The sequence below is a fragment of the Carassius carassius genome, chromosome 35 (genome assembly GCF_963082965.1).
Source record: "Carassius carassius chromosome 35, fCarCar2.1, whole genome shotgun sequence".
Taxonomy (NCBI): Eukaryota; Metazoa; Chordata; class Actinopteri; order Cypriniformes; family Cyprinidae; genus Carassius; species Carassius carassius.
In genome coordinates this window covers 11,453,058-11,474,718 of record NC_081789.1, presented here as the reverse complement: position 1 = coordinate 11,474,718, position 21,661 = coordinate 11,453,058, and the positions used below count along the sequence as shown (strand labels likewise).

At 35.8% G+C, this 21,661-nt stretch overlaps 1 protein-coding gene across 6 annotated transcripts in view; it reads right to left on the bottom strand.

Moving 5' to 3' along the window:
- asap1b (ArfGAP with SH3 domain, ankyrin repeat and PH domain 1b) overlaps window positions 1-21,661 on the bottom strand; it is an 84,097-nt gene that overhangs the window by 5,457 nt on the left and 56,979 nt on the right. For 2 of the 6 annotated variants that reach the window (XM_059524406.1, XM_059524409.1), the window contains exons 12-24: window positions 20,695-20,786; window positions 20,515-20,584; window positions 15,064-15,151; window positions 14,763-14,811; window positions 13,556-13,719; window positions 11,577-11,710; window positions 9,953-10,044; window positions 9,596-9,782; window positions 8,468-8,553; window positions 3,201-3,316; window positions 2,132-2,199; window positions 1,867-1,974; window positions 1,551-1,776 (exon numbers count right to left, since the gene is read on the bottom strand). In XM_059524406.1, the coding sequence (XP_059380389.1) occupies window positions 1,551-1,776; window positions 1,867-1,974; window positions 2,132-2,199; window positions 3,201-3,316; window positions 8,468-8,553; window positions 9,596-9,782; window positions 9,953-10,044; window positions 11,577-11,710; window positions 13,556-13,719; window positions 14,763-14,811; window positions 15,064-15,151; window positions 20,515-20,584; window positions 20,695-20,786 (1,480 nt within the window). Of the gene's footprint in view, window positions 1-1,200; window positions 1,270-1,550; window positions 1,777-1,866; window positions 1,975-2,131; window positions 2,200-3,200; window positions 3,317-8,467; window positions 8,554-9,595; window positions 9,783-9,952; window positions 10,045-11,576; window positions 11,711-13,555; window positions 13,720-14,762; window positions 14,812-15,063; window positions 15,152-20,514; window positions 20,585-20,694; window positions 20,796-21,025; window positions 21,035-21,661 lie in introns of all 6 variants that reach the window. The other 4 variants (XM_059524407.1, XM_059524410.1, XM_059524411.1 and 1 more) reach the window with 3 other exon arrangements.

Below are 21,661 nucleotides of genomic sequence, written 5' to 3'. Positions count from 1 at the left end.
TAAATTGTACATTTGTTGTTTCAATTTGTTAAGTTGTGACTGTAACTGCTGTCCATTCTTGGCCAGGACTCTCCTGTGAAAGAGATTTTAATCTCAGAGAGATTTTCCTGGTTAAATAAAGGTCAAATAAAAATACAAATAAATAAAAAAGAAAGAATGACAGTGTGGGTAACTACTTGGATAAGATAACGATTGCTACTGAAACTGAAGCAGGCCAGGTACAATAAGTGGAAGTGGAGACACTAGATGAAATTGGAGAAGGACATCAAGACACCACAAAAAATTTGACTAAGATTTATTCTCATTTCAATGAAAGAGAAAATGGAAGAAAACAATCTATTCTACATTACGTATTTTAAAAAGACAATCAATAGCCAGTGAAAAGCTCAGTCAGAGAGGACCAGGAAAAGGACGAGACACAAGCAAACAACAATTTAACAACTTCAGCCACTTTTGCACTTTAGTTGTTACTAAGGAAAGTGAAACCATCTTTTTACTACTTATGATGAAATGCAGCAGATTCATCAAGTGAAAAGTAAATTAGATGTATTGAATCTGATTTGTCTGCTAAACTTTCATATAAGAAGTGTTTGAGACCATGATGCATTGGAGGTTTTAGCGATTGTATAGTCCAAAACCAGAAATGTGCAGCATCTATAAGTATAAAAATGAATTAAATGAATTACACTACCATTCAAAAGTCTCTTATGCTCAACAATACAGTAAACAGAATATTGTGAAATATTATTACAATTTAAAATAACTGTTTTATTTTAATATATTATAAAATTAAATTTTGCAGCCATTGCCCCAGTCTTTAGAAATCATTCTAATAATATGCCGACTTAGTGCTCAAGGATTTTTAAAACTGCTTAATATTTAAGAAAAACTTTTTTTCAGGATTCTTTAATGCAAAAAAAAAAACAATTTAATTGAAATAGACATCTTTTGTAACATTACAATGTAATGTCTTTATTGTCACTTTTGATCAATTTAATTTGCTTCTGAAAAGTATTTATTTCTTTTAAAAAATCGTACTGCCCCCAAACTTTTAAACGGTAGTGTACTTTCATATAAAAACATTGTTCACTGTGATGTAGCAGCCTTCAGTTTTAGACACAGCTGTACGATCACAGAATAAGGTCATTAAATAGATTAAATAAGCAGGAGAGGTTTATGCAAATAAAAAAAGATAGTCACTGATGTATGGTCGAGTGCTAGCCAGAGTAGCATAGTGGGAATGTGAGCCAAGGAAAGCCAGAGAAGGAGCTGTAAGAGACGAGAAAAAGAGAAAAATACAGAGCGAGAACAAAGAAAAGATGGAAAAAGACTGGATGACATTTAGTTGACTGTAAAGGTTTTAGGATGACAAACTGAACTAAAGCTAAAGATGCTAAGAACTGGATTAATACATAAGACTACATCAGAATACATTAAATAAATAGCTTTTATGAATGTAAATAGTTTTTATAACATTAATATTTTTATATGAAATGGGCAAGATTGTTAGAACAAGTTTTATGCTTATGGATTCTGGGTTTCTGGGTTACCTTTGCCTGTATTCCTAGGAGGCAGAGGTGGGGCATCTGAGACTGGAGAGGACGGACAGTCGGTGGAAACACTGTGCATCTGATTGGAGAGTGCAGTATATGACAGGCGCTGTTTATCACGCTGGCCAGTGAAACCAGGAATATAGAGCTTGTCATGAGGAGACAGACTGTAAGAGTGACAGAAACTCTGCGGCCGGGGAGAACGATCTTTCTTAATGGGACTGGGCTGGGAAAGAAAAACAATGAGAAAATTATTCAGTCTGTGAGTCCAGAAAGGTTGAGTATTATAAGAGAGGCTCAAGGGAGAATGTGTTACTTTGTCATCCAGATCATCGTCACTCTCATCAAGCTCCTCCAATCTGAGATTCCATTCATATTCCACATGGACTTTAAGATTAAATTTTCCTGCAGCGGCTTGTACCAGCTAAAATACAAGCATACACAAATATAAGTCAGATCTTCAAAAACAACCACATCTTAACACCCTGAGGCCACATCTCTGCTGCCCCCTATTGTTCTTATATCATGATGGACATATTCAGAGCCGTTAAAGAGTTTCCAAAGGAAGGACTGTTACTCACCGCTTCCTCACACTGGGTGATTTTCATCCGCCTGGCCACATCCAGAGCTGTTTCTCCGTTCTGATTGGCTGAGACAAAAAGACACACGTTAACCAGAAATTATGCATATTGTTTGCCATGAAACAAGATGGTGGTTAAAGCATTGGTAAATATACAGTATATGGCTGATATGACAAGCTGACAATTGTTATATTTTTATGTTACAGTCAATAACGCATAAATGGCCAATATTATAATTTTATACTATTTTGTCAGAATTTAATTTAAAAAAATCATTAAAAAAAACACTGAAAATCGAAATTCCTATGTTTTATATGCCATTTAAATGTCAGTGCATTTAAGCATCACAAAATGATCAATTATAGTATGAAAAAATTAATAAATAATTAAAAAAAAATATTATTAATAAAAATATATATAATTTTTATATAGTGCTTAAGTATTATATATTTATTTGCCAAGTCCATTTTACCAATTCCAAACCACATCAATCTTAATGACTACTATAAATTTAGAGTTTAATAATTTATAAATAATACATAATTGTCCACAAAGGATGGAAGTGAAAAAAGTCTTATGTTCAGGTGTGCATAATTATTAAAAGGTTTTCTTTTACAGATAAAATGAGACCTAAATGAGCCAAAAGAAAAAAAAATATATTCAACTTGAATATATATTCAATATATGCTATTAACAAATAATTAAATGCCCATGAGAAGGATGCAATACATATAATAATAATGCAATACTAATAATTGCAAAGTTAAGACATGGACAGCGAAATGCTCATTGCACTGAAGTTGGTCAAATGTGTTTGGAAAAAAGATATGATCAGAATATCAACTTGCATAATAATCATACAAGCACTGTATAATTAATTATAGTATATAAGAATAGTATATGGTCAATTTTATGTGTATGTATACATATATATATAATGATATATTGTGAATGCTTATAAGTACATGTATTTATATAATTAAGCATAGTATTAAAGAATAACTATATTTGGTAAAAGGTAAAGAAGTACAGTAAATCAAGTAAAACCACACATGCTTGTGTAACTCACTGATATCAGTAGCTGGTTTGCCTCTCAGCAGTAATTTGAGGCATTCGTGTTTCTCATACAGGCAACAGTAGTGCAGGGCTGTGTTTCCCCTCTCCGTCTGTTTATCCAGATTCCCACTGGAGACAGAGACATACGGAATCAAATTTTCCTTGATCTTCTGACATATAAGTGTTTATTGTACTATTAAAGACACATATTAAAACCAACCTGCAGCAATTTTGGCATGTGTTATGTGGAACTGCTAACATGTTAAAATCATCATCTCCAAAGTGCTTTTTAATGTAATTCAAATCTGTAATTGAGGCTGACATTAACAAGATTTTCACTCTTAATGAGCCACTTCACACTTCTGAATTTGGGTCAGCGGTGACTAAACAGCAAACACGGGGAGAGAGCAAGTGAATGACCCAATTCTGTTTACCTAGTGGGAATCACAGCAAAAAAAAAAAAAAAACAGGCTACACATCTAAACCAGTATAGCCCTGCTCTCTGAGAACAAATTCAGATATTTTTCTGACCCAGTTTGAAGTTCATCTTGAACATTTTCTTTAGTGATCACTGCAACACTGTAGGATTCAGGGTTAAAATTCTGAAAGGATAATGTTATTTTCTACATTGAAACACAAAATATTTTTGCCCAGTATCAGTGCTCATTTGATTCTGCATTAAGATTCTTAACTGGTGTGTCAAACATATGTCTGTGTGCTGTCAATGAAACTGTGAATGTTCACCTATAAACACACACATAAAGATTACTTTTGATCAGTGTTGGGAACGTTACTTTAAAAAAGTAATTAGTTATAGTTACTCACTACTTGTTCCAAAAAGTAACTGAGTTAGTAACTGAATTACTCTATAATAAAAGTAACTCGTTACCAGGGAAAGTAACTATTTGCGTTACTGTAAAAAAAAAAAAAGTTGCTATATGTCAAAGTATTTTTTTATTTTTTTTGCAGTTTTCACAAGTCAGTTGAAATAAGTAGAACAGACAGGTGTTCGTACATAACTTTCGAGATTTATTGCACGTCAACAGACAGCAAGAGTTTTATCCTACACTCTTTGTAAGAAAAGTGTTTTTGGCCACTAGCTTTGTAGATGCGTGCGTCACACATTACATGCACGTTCTTGCCTTTGACTACAATGAATTTGAAGTAGTGCTTATATCGCCACCTTGAAAATGCCAACTTTTCATCGGATTGCTCCTGACTCGCCATTTCTCCTGCTGCTGCGAATCTCTGTGTAGCTGTTGCGTGTGTGTGAATCGGTGTGACTGTGTGTGTTTCTCGCCGCTGGCGCGTGTGTGTAAAAACACTGGCTCTGATTGGCTACCATGAAACACATGACTCTCCCTTAGCCAATCATAACCGCTTATCTCGTTATTAACCCACCTGCTCACTCGCTGTGTGAGCCAGGGGTGCGTTCGGATTGCATATTAAATAAATGCATAGTAATGCACTGCATTTAACGTTCAGTAACGTTAACGGCGTTGTAACGACGGGAAAAGTAATTAGTTAGATTACCCCGTTACTGAAAAAATAACGTCGTTACCTAACGCCGTTCTTTTAAACGCCGTTATTCCAAACACTGCTTTTGATATTACTGCGGTTAAGTTGAAAGGAGCATCTGTGTTCTTAATTGCTTAAATAGCATAAAACACATTAATGCCCATAACGCAACTGCATAATAAAAGTTTCTCGACCACCTAATCAGCTAATTAGGTTCATGTGACACTGAATAATTTACTGAATAATAGGTCAAACTTCTTGGAGGAGTCTTGGAGGAGTTGGATGTGCTGCTATCAAACTTTCCTGAAGATGGTACTCTTCTGGTACTGCTTGGTGACTTCAATATCCACCTAGATAAACCCCAGGCTGCTGACTTCAAAACTCTCCTCGCCTCATTTGATCTCAAGCGAGTGTCTACTACAGTGACTCACAAATCAGGCAACCAACTGGACCTCATCTACACGCGCTGTTGCGCCGTGGACAACTCTTCAGTTGCACCACTGCACACCTCAGACCACTTCCTCATTACTGCTAACCTAGCACTTACTCCTGAAGCGGCTCACACTCCAACACAGGTCACCTTTCGACGGAACCTACGCTCACTCTCTCCATCTCGCCTATCTTCTGTGGTTTCATCCTCGCTTCCTGCACTCTCTCAGTTTTCAGCTCTGGACACGAACAGTGCTATGGACACTCTTTGCCCCACTCTAACCTCTTGCTTGGACAACTTATGCCCACTGTCGTCTAGACCAGCACGCACCACCCCATCTGCCCCCTGGCTGTCCGAGGTTCTCCGTTAACATCGCTCTAAACTCAGGGCTGCAGAGAAGAAATGGCATAAATCAAGAAACTTTACCGACCTCAGTGTGTATCGGTCTCTCCTCTCTTCCTTCTCTGCAAATGTCTTCACTGCTAAAACATTCTACTACCACAACAAAATTAACAGCTGTTGTGATGCTCGGACACTCTTCAAAACTTTCTCTTCTCTTCTTAATCCGCCTCCACCACCTCCTCCATGGACTCTTACAGCGGACGACTTTGCAGTTTTCTTCACAAATAAAACAAGAACCATCAGTGACCAATTCTCCACATCGCAGACTGAGGATAAATTCACAATGGCCGATGCACACTCTTTCTCCTCCTCCTCTCCACTCTCAGAGATGGACGTTTCCAAACTTATCCGATCCGATCCCCACTCACCTCCTTCAAGTGATCTCTTCCTCAGTCATACTTTCACTTACTCGCATTATCATCTCCTCTCTTCACTCTAGAACATTTCCCTCAGCATTTAAGCAGGCTCGGGAAAGCCCACTGCTTAAGAAACCATCTCTAAATCCAGCGGTTCTAGAAAACTACATCTATCCCTTCTGCCATTCATTGCAAAGACACTTGAGCGAGCGGAGTTCAACCAGCATTCTATGTTCCTTGTACAGAACAACCTCCTGGACAGCAACGAGTCTGGCTTCAAAAGTGGCCACTCAACTGAGATTGCCCTGCTCTCGGTTACTGAAGCCCTGCGACTGGCAAGAGCAGCTTCCACCATACTCCTCTTACTGGACCTGTCTGCTGCTTTTGACAATGTTAATCACCAGATTCTCCTGTCCACCCTCAGAAAGATGGGCATCTCTGGAGCCGCACTCCTGTATGTTAAGTCCTACCTCTCCGATAGATCCTTCAGCGTGTCTTGGAGGGGTGATGTGTCTAAGTCACAACAACTTGCTACTGGGATTCCTCAAGGCTCAGTACTTGGACCACTTCTCTTCTTCATCTACATGACGTCATTAGGATCTGTCATTGAGAAGCATAGCTTTTCTTATCAACGCTATGCTGATGACACCCAACTCTACTTCTCATTCCAACCAGATGACCCGACGGTAGCTGCTCACATTTCAGCCTGTCTGAGTGACATTTCTAGCTGGATGAATTACCATCACCTTCAGCTCAACCTTACTAAGATAGATATCCTGGTGATTCCAGCTAACCCATTGTTTCATCACAACTTCTCTATACAGCTGGGTTCGTCAACCATAACTCCTTCCAGGACAGCCAGAAACCTAGGAGTTGTAATGGATCATCAGTTAAGCTTCACAGACCACATTGCTACAACGCCCCGGTCCTGCAGATTTGCTTTATACAACATTAGGAAGATTAGTCCCTTCCTATCAGAGCAAGCCACCCACCTTCTTGTCCAAGCTCTTGTTCTCTCCAGACTGGACTATTGTAATGCTCTCCTGTCAAGCCACTGCAATTGATCCAGAAAGCAGCAGCGAGGTTTGTCTTCAATGAGCCAAAGAAAGCTCATGTTACTCCTCTCCTCATCAGGTTACTATGGCTACCAGTAGCCGCTCGCATCAAATTCAAGGTACTAATGCTTGCCTACAAGACGACCACTGGCATGGCAGCAACATACCTAAACTTACCTGTTAAATCTTATGTGCCCTCCAGAAGTTTGGGTTCTGCAAGTGAACGACGCCTTGTGGTGCCATCCCAAAGAAGTTCAAAATCACTCTCAATGACCTTTTCCTGGACTGTGCTGAGCTGGTGGAATGACCTCCCAATCTCAATTTGAACAGCTGAGTCTTTACTCATTTTCAAGAAACATCAAAAGACTCATCTTTTTTGCCAGTACTTAACCAACTAATACTAGCACTTTTCCTTTTCTTGTCTTTCATATTTAAAAACAAAACAAAACAAACAATCAAAAAAAAAAAAAAACATCCTGGCTATGCGTGCGGTACTAGACTAACTGAGACTTGTCATGGCACTTGTATACTGTTGTTGTTCTCTTGTTGACCTGACTGCTTCTATTTTTCTCATTTGTAAGTTGCTTTGGATAAAAGTGTCTGCTAAATGATTAAATGTAAATGTTAAATGTAAATGAATACTGGTGTAATGATGGCTAAGAATTAATTTTTGTCGTCAGGAATGAATTAGAACAGAATAAGCAATATTGATTTATTATTACTATTTTTACTGTATTTTTTTTTTATCAAATAAATGTACAGTAGTTTTGGTGAGCGTACATTTTACTGACACCAAGTAGTATATGAAACTAACATGTTAACATGGAAAAAACATCACTTAACATTTTAATATATTCATATAAATATTAATATCATATCAAAATTTTGCCATGGAAAAGAACTCGGAGCATGATATCTTTCAAATGTAATCAGGGAGGAAGTGAGAATTGGGGAATGGAAAAACTGGAGTGGAGTTAAAGCAGAGTGAGCCATGTTGTCCAAAAAAGTAAAAATAAAACAATCCCAGCTGTCTGGGTCGGATTTACTTCCCTTATCCTGTCATATTTCTTTGGAGACAACCATTAATGCAAACCTGGATTAGTTTCAGTGTTCCAGTTCTCAGGGAAATCGAATTATGATTATTTACTAGGATGTGAACCAAGAGTAGTCCTGGCTCAGACATGACCTGATCTTCAAATACTGTTATGTAACTTTAATCCACACAGCAGAAAGCAAACTTGGCTAAAGTTGAACTTAAATTACTCTATTATCTGTATTATAATCCCTTCAAAAGTACTGGTGCTTGTACATGAACACCTGCCATCCTAAGAAAAAAAAAATTAAAAACTCTTAATTAAAAAACTCTTAAACTAATTATTAAACTCTTAATGATAATGGTGATGCAACATAACAAGAGGTGACTGCCTAAAACGAATCCAAAATACTGAGAACTGATAATAAAAACATGGCCAGGAGTGTGTCCTCCCAGCTTTTGTGGTTCTAAGCTGATGTTCCATACCTGTTCTGGACAAGGAAGTCGACCAGGTGCAGTGAGGTGTGGTCAGCTGTCTTCACAGCGTAGTGCAATGCAGTCTCTCCTCCTTCCTACAAAACAGAAGCCCTCATTTTAAACCCATTTACTGTCTTAATAACCATCTCTTGACTTATTGTGTAAAATATGAAGGATAACAAATAATGTAGAAAATCTATTATCAGTGTACTAATTCAATTGTTGTTTTTTTATTACTTATTTCAACTTATATCAACTTTGAAGTTTTAAATTGCATTAAAAAGAGAAAGTAAAAAATATATGTATTAAATAAACTAAATTATTATTATTATTATTATTTTTAGCAGCCCTCCTAACAAATATTTATACATAAAGACCACAAAATAGCAGGGCATAGCGTTTTAATAATAATAATAAAAATAAATGTTTTTAGTGGCAAACTGGCATATTAGATTGATTTCTGAAGGATTATGTGACAATAAAGACATTTAATAAAACAGAAAACAGTTAATATAATATTTTAAGATTTTAGAATTTTTTTATTAAATAAGATAATTGCAGAGATTTTTTATTTTATTTTTTATCTTACTGACAACCTAAATTGTGTTATGTAATGTTGACGGAGATCCACTAAAATATCTGGCTAATATTGTTTCTGACATGGCCATGGTCACTGCTTCATGTCTGAAGATTCAACAAAAGTTTAATTAAAGTCAGCTCATGCTAGGGCCAGAGGCTACATCATAAAAAGTGAAACGGAGATCATTTTAGATGTTTTTGCGACTGCACCCACTCAGAAGCAGCTGTTTATCTCTGAGACGGTGGGTGAATTACCAAAGTCATTAGAGCGAAAACTGGGCACAGTACGAGATCAAGGCAGAGTATTCAAGTCATGTTCAGCATGTCTGCTTTCTGATGTTCACCAGACCTCAAAATCTGTGCTCAAAGATGAGCAAGGGTCACTCATCCATCGTGTCATAGGGTGTATACACTCTTTACCTGTGGACTTACTATCTCCTTCTAGAATGCTCAGTATGTTTTTTTAATGTTTTTTTAAATGAAAAACGAACTGGTGAATGAAAAAGTGAGCCTATTTTCCCACTGTCCTAGTTACTACACCTACATGCTGTCGCTCACCTGTCCTCCTTCAGGTAGTGGTTCCATAAGCTCTACCCCCTCAGCATACACCTGGATGAGAGCTAGTAGGTCATGTGACCTGACGGCTTCAAATAGCTCACTCATCTTGGCTGCTGCCGAGCTGCAGGTTTTTCTTGCGAACTTATGATCTACATACTTAGCATTGATAAATTCCTTACGAACAGTCCTAAGATTAAATTGAAAGACAAGAAAATAAAACAGGGATGTCAAATTAATTTGCAAAAACATTTAAAAAAATTTGCAAGCACATATCATTTACTAGAAATACTTTTTAAATACACTGGAAATTGAAATATAATATGATAATTCTTTTTTACATTTGCCATGCATACTTACATGTCACTAGCAGGATTGGGTTTAGGAGAGGGGCAAGGAAGATTTCCCTCCATTATTTCATTAAAACTACTGTTTCCCACATTCTTGGCCAGCTGAAATAAAAAAAATAGAATAAAACAAAATAAATTACACAAATATTATATCTAATACTTAAAAATATGATTAAATAAATTAATATTCATGAAATATGTAGAAAGCCATGGCTCCAATGAACTAACCCCAAATTGTCTATATGAAATATGTTTTTATTAGTATACTAAAGTGTTGGGCCAAGGCCTATTTTTTGTTGCATTTTAAGCCTGTTATAACATGCATACTAGGGATGGTAAAATTAACCGATTTGCACCGGTGCATGCATCAGCATACAAGTTAACAATAAAATGCATTGATATAAAAGAGTGTGCATCAGATACAAGTTGGGACTCTATTGCGATGCATTTTTTTTTTTTTTCAAATTTCTGCATTGGTAAAAACTGATTTATTTATATATAATTATTAGTAGATGCACAATAATTTATTATTTAGAATGTGACCAATAATTTGTTATCTATATTTTATATGTTGAATGATTTCTCCACTCTAAACTGTTTGTCAGCGCATTCTCTCACCACAGCTATATGACATATCACAACACTACAGAGAGAGAGAGGCATGTCCTGAGAGTCACATAGAATATAGATTTACATGGCAGAGGTAGAGCTGCATCTTCCTCCAAATAATTATAATGAACCACAGAAGTAAAAGCATGCTATTTGTACCATATTGAATTGCATAGCATCATATTTTTTCTGTTGCATCGTATTGCATTGATTCGCATTGTGTTGAATCGAATCAAAATCGGATCGCACTGAATCATAATAGGGGTAAATCACATCGGTAGCTGCTTCATATGTATCTTTAATGTATCGTATCTTTAACTATGAATTGAGATGCATATCACATCAGCCTCAGTTATGGAGATGCACATCCCTAATGCTTGAATAATACATATATTAATGCATTTACACTTGGTTATGATGCTTCTTGCGTGGCAAAACCATTAAACCACTGAAATTAAAATAATGTTATTAAAACTTATATACTATAATAGTTTTTGAAGAATATTTTGAATGAACAATCGTTTTTGTCACATTTAGAAATTAAGTAATGTGTTATTATTGTTTATTTAGTTTTAATTATTTATATTTATTTCAGTGCTAAGAGTTTATTTTCCAGTTAGTAATTTACGGCTTTAAATTAAAATTGTCAAGCCAACTTTTCAAATTTCAATATAGCTAATTTTTTCATGTAATATTTATATTACATTTTTGTTTAATTTCAATTTACAAAAATGTTTTAGTTAATAATAATATATGGATATTCATAAGAGTATGCACATTTTACTAAATTTAATAAATTGTTTTGAAAAATATGAATGTAGAAAGGACAATGAAACATTTGGCTGAACTTTAGCTTCTTTAGTTAAGATTTGGCAACATTTTTTATTTTGTCACAAAAATTAATTTGTGATCAAACAATAATTGGCATACCCTATGCAGTACTGACACACAAAGCCTATGGATTCCCATTTAAGACTAGTGCTATACTGTGTTTAAAAAATAATTTTTTGCACTATTGAACAAACCAAGAGTTCAGAGGTTCCCAGTTTGTCGAGCTCTATAGACTGGATGCGTGAGATGTGGACGCCCATCTCTCGGTGAATGCCTGAGCATTCGATGCAAGTCAGGATTCCAAGGTTGGTCGACAACCATTTGGGATCTGAAAACATTATAAAAAAATTTACAAACCCATGAAAACAACAAGGAAACAAGAAAAAGCAACAAACACATTTTTACCACAAGGGGCCCTCGTTGGACTCATTATTTTAATGTTATGCAAGATGGAATGGTAAATACTGAATGTAGTTTAATGTAGAGTACCATGTTATCATGTTTGAATGAGAATATGAGATGAACTGTTTGTGCATTGTTTGTGTGTTGGCAGCAAATGTGTTTGTGGCTCCATGTGCCAGTGACGTCCCCTGAGCAGTGACAGGACAACAAAGATAAGAGGACACACACAGCAGCTAAATATAGATCCAGGTCTTCTCCAGCAGCTTTCTCTGCACGCTCAGTAAATCCCAGATGTACTTGTAGATTATTTCTTCTCTTCCAAACACAATCATTCAGCATCAAATACATTCATTCATCTGTCTGTTTAATAAGCGTTTCATTAAAGCAACCTGTTTTCAAACAGACTTGCTTGTGTAAGGAGTCATGCATGCACCTTGACACAGATGTCAGTGTTTAGCTCTCAGCTTTGGAGCTGAATAACAGCTCAACACAGCTCTATAAGCCTCTTACACAGTCATAGCATCGCCGGAAGCTTCAGTTCACAAGAATGTCAGTTCACAAGAATGGTTAATTTTAAAAAGGAATATGATGCAACTATGATGCATACTCATCCCACATATTTCTATGCTACAGACATAGCTGCTATCAGAAATCATCCAACATTTTTTCTACACCTAGTGCGTAAAATGGAACCAACCCATAACGCCTGACCAACTGCAGAGCAATGTGCTAACGTGCTAACAACCTCTTAAAAGCCTCACAGCAATGTTCAGTAGCAATGTGCTAACAATCACCTAAAACACATTAGCAACTGCATATAAAAAGTAGCTATGTGCTTAGTGCTAACAACCAAATAGAACACTTTAGCCATTGCATATAAACAACCTCCTGCAAACACCTTAGCAACTGAAAATAGCTACATGCTAATCTAGAACACCTTAGAATCCACCCAGTACATCTTAGTAACCGGACAGCAATGTAGCAATGCACTAAAAAAACTCCCAGCACAGTTTTTCTACAATGACATAATCCAACTTGCATGTACGGTATTCAGACTACATTGCATCTAATACATAATTAAATGAAAGTACTGTTCACACCAATGACTATATTAATAACTATAATTGTTCACACCAACATTAACATTTTTGTTTATTAATGTTATTGTTAGAGTTGTGATGTGGACTTGTAATTAGAACAATTAGAACTTAATAGTTATTGATAGTTATGGAACGGACCTTTATTCTCACATGACTCATCATCTAACAGTAGAGCATCAAAAATATTTTCACTGATAAACCTGACAATGTATATAAACGTATTTCCCTGATTTATAAACTGTTCATCAATTCATACGTAATAACACATTAAAACAAGTAAAAATTTCCCAGGGGCCTTTCCTGGGCCACATCTCTATCCTCTCGCAGAGAGAGAAAACAATGAATGTGAAAGAGGCTGATCAAATCATCCCTGGAGCAGCAGCCGCCCTCTCAGAACCTTCAGCACAGCTTGCATGAGCCAATTACATAAGAGAGTGATGTAACAGCACTCATCTGTCCTGACTGCCTGATCCTCACACTCACACTGCTGCTTTATCATGAGAGAGACTGATTTCACTGGTAATGGAGTGAGAGAAACAGAAATAGGGATTCAAAAAAGATTGAGTGGAGAAGAGACCTGAGAGGAGAGTCAAATGAGGCAGAGTAACCTTACCAGACAGAAAATTTTATTGTTATTTTCTTTTTAGACAGACAGGTAGACAGATATGCACCTGGAGCTCCACAATCACAGCACACTTCATTTCCGGGCATGCGCAGCACATCATCTATTATGGCTTTAGTGAGATCTTCCATCCCATCATCTCCTCCCCCCTGCTCTCCTCTGAAGGCCATGTTAAGTGCCTCCTCCTTACTGTTAGTTAACACTGAGATCCATCTGTAGAGGCAGAAACGGTTTAGAGTTTAATGTATTAGAAAAGTAAATGATGTAAATTGTAATTGCATGATAACTGTACACAGTTGCTACTGTAAACCCTATAAACTTAAATTGCTGTTTCTGATTGGTCCATTGTTTTAAAACTGACAATGAAGCTCTGCATAATAAATGCAGATAAACTTTTTATTAATTGACAAGCTGTCTTAAAACTCTGCCATGTAATGCTAAAATATATATGCACCAGCTGCTAAATGCTGAAGCAACATTTAAGCCCTTCTTTCAGACCCTGTTATTACTTTTTCTGCTTTTGTCCCTTAGCCATTTTTTCCTAAAGCATGCCATGTCTCCTTGCTAGCTAGATGATGAGATCGGCTTTTGGCATTTAAGAGAGACTCCAGTCAATGTAGAGGTGAAAGGACTGCAGGACTGATGTATAAAGGGGTTATAGGGCCTCATTCTGATCAGCCTCTGTATATTTATAATGGCTCTTAAATAACTCAGTCAGGGAGTTCTCTGATGGACAGCAGGCGGCTCACAGCAGGTAAGAAGCAAAGCCAGTAGTTAAAAATACTTAGACATGCTTTGAGATGGTAGATGCTTTTTTTGTGAGAATGCTTGTGTCTAAAGGAGTCTGTGAAATGTCATTGTGGTGTTAGTGACCTCAATGAGTAAATGCCAGCTTAAAACAATTGAACACTACTTCACAGACGTTTCACCACACAGACACACAAAAATAACCAAGCAAATGAGATGAGAGTTAAAATCTCAAACAATTTTTATGATATTTTAGTTTGCCATAAAAAAAAAAAAGTACAATTTAACCACAGAGAAGCAAAGTTGTCTTCACCGCTAGGCAGATTGCTGTAATTGTTCATAATTGTTCATAAGGATATCCCATATTCAGCATATAAATAATTCCTAGATGTCACTCCATTTACAGAGAAGTTAGATTACTAGTTTGTGACTTACAGATGCAAAGGGGTAAAAAAATAAAATAAAAACATATAAACACACAAAAAAACAAGAACAACAATGAGTCTTACATCATAAACTCCTGCTCATCTTCGGCCTGGAAGTGATATGTGCGGTTATCTGAAACATATGACAATTCAAATATCAGCCATCTGCATAAACATTAAGTGATTTCCACTAATTAAATACCAGAAGATAGTATTAAAATCATAAATCACATTAATGGTGCAATTAGACAATTATTCACAATTTTGACAATTTTCTTCCAAGATTCAATAGGGTAAAGTAAACAAACACATTACACTAAGCTACTAAATCACTCATGTGGTTTCCCACAAAAGAAACACTCCCTGTTGATGACTGTTGACTCACGGGAAATGAGATCGAAGCACTTCCTGTCCTCAGTGCTGGGCTTGACCTGACATGTGAGCAGGTTGAGTTTGACAGGCTGCCTGTTTGACTGAAACAAAATGTGACAACAGGAGAAATGCTTGACTACTTCATATTCCTGCTATAACATCCCAAACAGTGTTGAAGGTTTTAACTACAGCTTTCAAGTGATTTTAAATTTCTGATGAAGCGAATTCAAAGATTATATATTATTGTGTAAGACAATCATTTAACGTAGGGCTAACCCACAGATTTTGCGTGTGTGTGTGTGTCAGTCTGCCTGCGGTACTTTCAGAACAGAAAGTACTCTTGAACACCATCTGCACTATATTTTTCTGGTTTACGTACACACTAGACCGCTATCTTTGGTTGAGTCTTTTTTTTCAGCATCTTATACTACATGTACCTGTGGAAGCAAATGGGTCAGAATGTATTTGTTCATTACTAAATGAGTAGAGGTGTTAAAACAATAAAACACAATTTTAAACACTAAATTAACAATCCTTCTTCTTACAAAGAAACAATGATCAGAAAAAAATTGGTAGTAGCTTGCGAAGTTTGTGATTTGAATAAGAAACCTGATATAGGCTCAATCGCACAGTGATGTGCATACAAGACAGGCTTCTGACTGAACAAAGGATGTTAAGAAATGCAAAACGTTTTAGTTTGTTACATAACACTGGTCCAGACTCTTATGAATATGGCTTGACTTGACAATGAAATGTGAGACAAGGGGTTGTCAAGAGGGAAAGTGACATCATGGGTGAAAAGATGAAAATTGATGACATGATGTAGAGGATGAGGACAATACCTGACACTGAGACGTGAAAGAAATGCTAACAATGCTGAATGGTAGTGTTCAGTTAAACTAAAATTTTGTCACATTTTACATTGCTCAGCAAAATGCAATGGGTGAAATCTAGGCATTTTGTATTGTTAATCTGCCACATTGACCATAGGAAAGCTTCTTGGTTTGAAACTGACTTCTGTGTAAGCTGTGCTTCATGAATCACTGAACTATTGGCAATGGACTTTTAGATTGCAAAATTTTGCTTATTAATGTGACTGACTGGTACTGATGTTTAGGACTTTATTTTTGCCCCTGAGCCATATGATACATGTTTTATTTATTTTATTTTATGTTTATTTAATGGGTTTTGGACTGTTAAACAGAAACACCTGACTACTGCAATGATAATGCTTGGAATAGCCAGAACAATTCTTAATATAACTCTGATTGGATTCATCTGAAAGAAGAAAGTCATTTACACCTATGCCCTGAGGGTGAATAAAACACTGGCTAATTTCACTTTTGGGTGAACTAACCCTTTAAAGCTAGAGTAGGCAGTTTCTGCATTTACAACGTATTTCAACAGGTTTCAACAACTACTTCACTAAAAGGTACAAAATATTAAGAACACTTTCAACTTGAAGTTTAGCTTACCTGTCAAGATTAACTCTGCAAGTTTGTTGTATAGACTGAAACTGGTGGTAGACCGATATATCGCCAAGGCCGATATATCGGACGGTATTTGCCATTTTTCAAATATCGGCATGGGCCGATGTGTTCGAGGTGCACAAGACTTTAATTTTGAGAGCACACAGTGCTCACACTCTCTCTCTTGTTTACGGCCATTGTTAACAGTTTTTAACTGTCTAATATGAATAGAAGTCTGTCTAATAATCAGATAGAATGGTTAAACAAAGGAATTAAAACATATATTATAATGATTGCTTTTATATTATTAGTAATAGAAAGGCAAACATTATAATACTTTCTCATTTGCCATCAGCATTGAGCAAATACATATTTATTTAATTTAAACAAATCTATGAATTACTAATGAATATTTAATTTCACAAACCTTGCAAACTTAGTCGAATCCAGCTGTGAGATCTTGTGAAGTGTGAATTTTTATCCAGCATGATCGTGTGTTCTCTGTGTGACTAGTGGTCGACCGATATGTGTTTTTTTGACAGCCGATGCTGATGTCGATTTCTTGGAAAGCAGGGGGGCCGATATAAAGCCAACATGATTTTTTATTATCATTATTAATATTTAAGAAATTTGAAATCATTTGACAATAGATTAAAAAATAAATGTGTAAAAGAAACATGCTTATACTTTAGATGACAGTATTTTTCACAAATAAATAAATATTTAATAAAAATATAATAAAAAATAAAGTAAACATTGCAATCAACAGGGCACTCAGTATTCTGGGAAGTTTGTGTGCACTGGGAATCATATTTTTCGAATAAAGCCAGGGTAACCCTTGTTTTACATACAGCACACAGTGAAAATGACATATGAAAATGACAATATGACAGTGGGCAAATGCATAAAGCGCAGTATAATTTGAAATCACGAGTTTATAGTTTAAGGCATTCAATTCACATTTTGTACTTGTATATTATAAAAATTCGAATTATATTAGAATTTAAAACACATAATTTTAGTTAGGGTGAAGAAAGCTTTTGGCTTCTCTCCTGAGGCACAAGAGGGTGCATTGAGCAAAATATTACTAATGCACGTTTATTCAAAGCATGATACATGACTGTGAAGTTAATAATATTTCAAATAATGTTTATAAACCAATTATAATTAAGTTGCAGGCATTTTTGAGAACGAGTCAATCGTTCGTTCGTTATCTGGCTCGGCTCGGTGTTCAGTTCTCTCTTCACAGCAGTTCAGTCAGTGTACTGCTTGAGTAAATTATTTACTCCAGGATATGGGTTTATTTGAACTCTGAGGGAGTGTCAGCCACGTTAAAAAAGTTAACAGCTTAAGTCATTTGAGGATTAATACTTATTGGAGACAAGAACCATTTCAAATGATTCAGTTCGATTTGGTGAACTGGTTCAAGAAGATACTGGATATCGCGCTCAGAACAGACCCGGAATAGAAGACAATGCTGAATAAAGTCGTAGTTTTTGCTATTTTTGGACCAAAATGTATTTTCGATGCTTCAACAAATTCTAACTGACCCTTTGATGTCACATGGACTACTTTGATGATGTTTTTATTACCTTTCTGAACATGGATAGTATACTATAAACTCAATCTTGACCTTCTGAATCACACCGTGTATGCCTGCCTTAAAGGGTTAGTTCCCCCAAAAATCTAAATTATGTCATTAATAACTCACCCTCATGTCGTTCCAAACCCGTGAGACCTCCATTAATCTTCGGAACACAGTTTAAGATATTTTAGATTTAGTCCGAGAGCTCTCAGTCCCTCCATTGAAGCTGTGTGTACGGTATACTGTCCATGTCCAGAAAGGTAAGAAAAACATCATCAAAGTAGTCCATGTGACATCAGAGGGTCAGTTAGAATTTGTTGAAGCATCAAAAATACATTTTGGTCCAAAAATAGCAAAAACTACGACTTTATTCAGCATTGTCTTCTCTTCCATGTCTGTTGTGAGAGAGTTCAAAACAAAGCAGTTTTTAATATCCGGTTCGTTAACGAATCATTAGATGTAACTGGATCTTCTTGAACCAGTTCACCAAATCGAACTGAATCATTTGAATTGGTTCGTGTCTCCAATAAGCATTAATCCACAAATTACTTAAGCTGTTAACTTTTTTAATGTGGCTGACACTTTCTCTGAGTTAAAATAAACCAATATCCCGGAGTAATTCATGTACTCAAACAGTACACTGACTGAACTGCTGTGAAGAGAGAACTGAAGATGAACACTGAGCCGAGCCAGATAATGAACGAAAGATTGACTCATTCACGGTTTAATTACCTTTCTGGACATGGACAGTATACCGTACACACTTTCAATGGAGGGACAGAAATCTCTCGGACTAAATCTAAAATATCTTAAACCCTGTTCAGAAGATAAACGGAGGTCTTACGGGTTTGGAACAACATGAGGGTGAGTCATTAATTACATAATTTTAATATTTGGGTGAACTAACCCTTAAGCAGACTCCTTAACGCACACCTAAATTTTGGATGCAATGTTTTTGCATTTGAATGTGGATTTTTATTTTAAATTCGACGAATATTCAGAAATAAAAAATTGACAGCCCTATCTCACAGCTGGATTCAACTAAATTTGCAAGGTTTGTGAAATTTAATGTTCATTAGTCATTCAAAGATTTGTTTAAATTATATAAATGCATATTTACATAATGCTGACAGGAAATGAGAAAGTATTATGTTTGCCTTTCTATCACTAATAGGCCTAATATAAAAGCAATCGTTATAATACTTTCTGTATACATTAATTTCTTTGTTTAACCATTCTATCTGATTATTAGACAGACTTCTATAAGTATTAGACAGAACTGTTAATGATAACGATGAACAAGAGAGAGAGTATGACACTGTGTGCACTCAGGCGCTGCTGCTCTCAGCGCCATCAAAATAAAAGTCCAGCCTCGAACACATTGGCCAAGCAGAAAAACTTATCGGCCAATGGTGATATTTGAAAAATGGCAAATATCGGCCTCACCGATATATCGGTCGACCACTATGTGTGACGGTTGGTCCGTGTGAATTGAATGCTTTAAACTTAAAACATGATTTCAAATTATGCTGTGCTTTATGCATTCGCCCACTGTCATATTTATGTCATTTTCACTGTGTGCTGAATGTAAAATGATAGTTACCTTGGCTTTATTTGAAAAATATGATTCCCAAAGCGCACAAACTTCCCAGAATACTGTTGGTTACAGTGGTTACTTCCTTTTTAATTATAAAATATTTTATAAAATATTTATTTACTTGTGAAAAATAATTAGTCATCTAAAGTATAAGTATGTTATTTTACACATTTATTTTTTAATCTATTGTCAAATGATTTCAAATTTCTTAAAAATAAATATCTAAAAATATATTAAATATAAATATCTAAATATATATATATATATATATATATATATATATATATATATATATATATATATATATATATATATATATATATTTATATATATATATACACACACACACACACACACACACACACACACACACACATATATTGGCTATTTATAATTTTGGCCGTAACGGAATATATATATATTTTTTTTACACCAGCTAAACTAAATAGACTGAATTCAATGACTTATCCTCCTGGACCTTCCATAGAAGATGGAATATCAAATTACAAATTATATACAATTGAAAAATAATTTCTTGATTGCTATCAGGATGTGAACAGACTTTAAACCAGTAAAAAAAAAGGTTTCTTGAAGAAGAAAAAAAAGAAAAGAAAATTGTCCTACCCTACCCTAGCTTTAAAAAGGGACATAGTGGGATGGCTAGGTTGTTATGGAGACATTCAGACAAAGTTCAGAAAGCTGATGAAGTCTTTTCACTGTAAATGTCAGACTTCAGTTTTATTAGGCTGATTATAGGATGACATGGTTTATAGTAAACCAATTAAATCACAAGAGTGTGTCCGAGTTACTCACAGTGGCATGAGAGATGGTAAGAATTCCTCCTTTAACTGAACACTTCCTCCTCTGCCACACCTTCCTCAATCTATAACACAACAATTTTATACTGCATAACACCACTCATAGCAGAGAGCAAGATCTCAGGTTGACTAGACATCACATCTAATTTGGGCATGCATGTGTGTGTGTGTGTACCCATCACTCTTCTTCAGCAGATAGCCTTTCTTCTCACTGCCAAACTCTTTGTTTCCCTGCAACTGGTGCATACTGTAGCCACCCTGTTTGCTCTGAGAGTCCTGCAGAAACACACACATATGGTGCTTTAAACAGCTATATGCAGTCACCAATCCAGACAAAAACTGTATGCACAGCATTTTCATAAAATAAATGAAGATTTTTCAATATTTCTCAATAGATTTGTAACCTTTTAAAAATCAGCTTTATCTGACAGCCACTTATTTATTGTGCACACACACAATGATCTCCATCACATAAACACTTCATGCTGCACATGCAGAACACTTACTCTTCTAGACTTCAATCCACACAGGAAGCGGTTGAAAGACACATAAGAGAGGGTGTGAAAACCATGGTAGGCTGTATGTGTTGGTTTTGTTAAAACATTTAAATGCACTACAGCATACTACTCTATGATGTGTACAAACTTACAGTCTTGTCTCTCACCATGTTACCATAATTAAATGCAAGTTTGTTGATGACAATGTGTTAGCACTTAAAACAAACATTCAATGACTAACTACTTATTAATTGTCATTTATTTTCCTTATTAAACATGACAGAGTCAGCAGCTTTTCACTGAGTAACCAGTGGGGCACAATACTGGTTACCAGCAAGCCCGATTTCATACTGGCTACCAGCATGGTACAGCACTGGGCACCCCCTCTCACACTCTCCCCTGTACAGGTCGAGCATTAGGGAGGGTTTATGCATTAGATTCACATACGTACAGCAAAATTAAACTCTTCAGGTTTCTTTCTGCATGATGTCATGCCATTAAAGGATCAACTAAAATTCTACATGTGTACATAATTTTAAACACTGAATATATTTACATTTACATGGGGTAAATATGTAAATGTAATGAACTTTGGAATAATTTAACCCCAAACAAGTGACTTGATTGACTTTTACAAACTAGTTT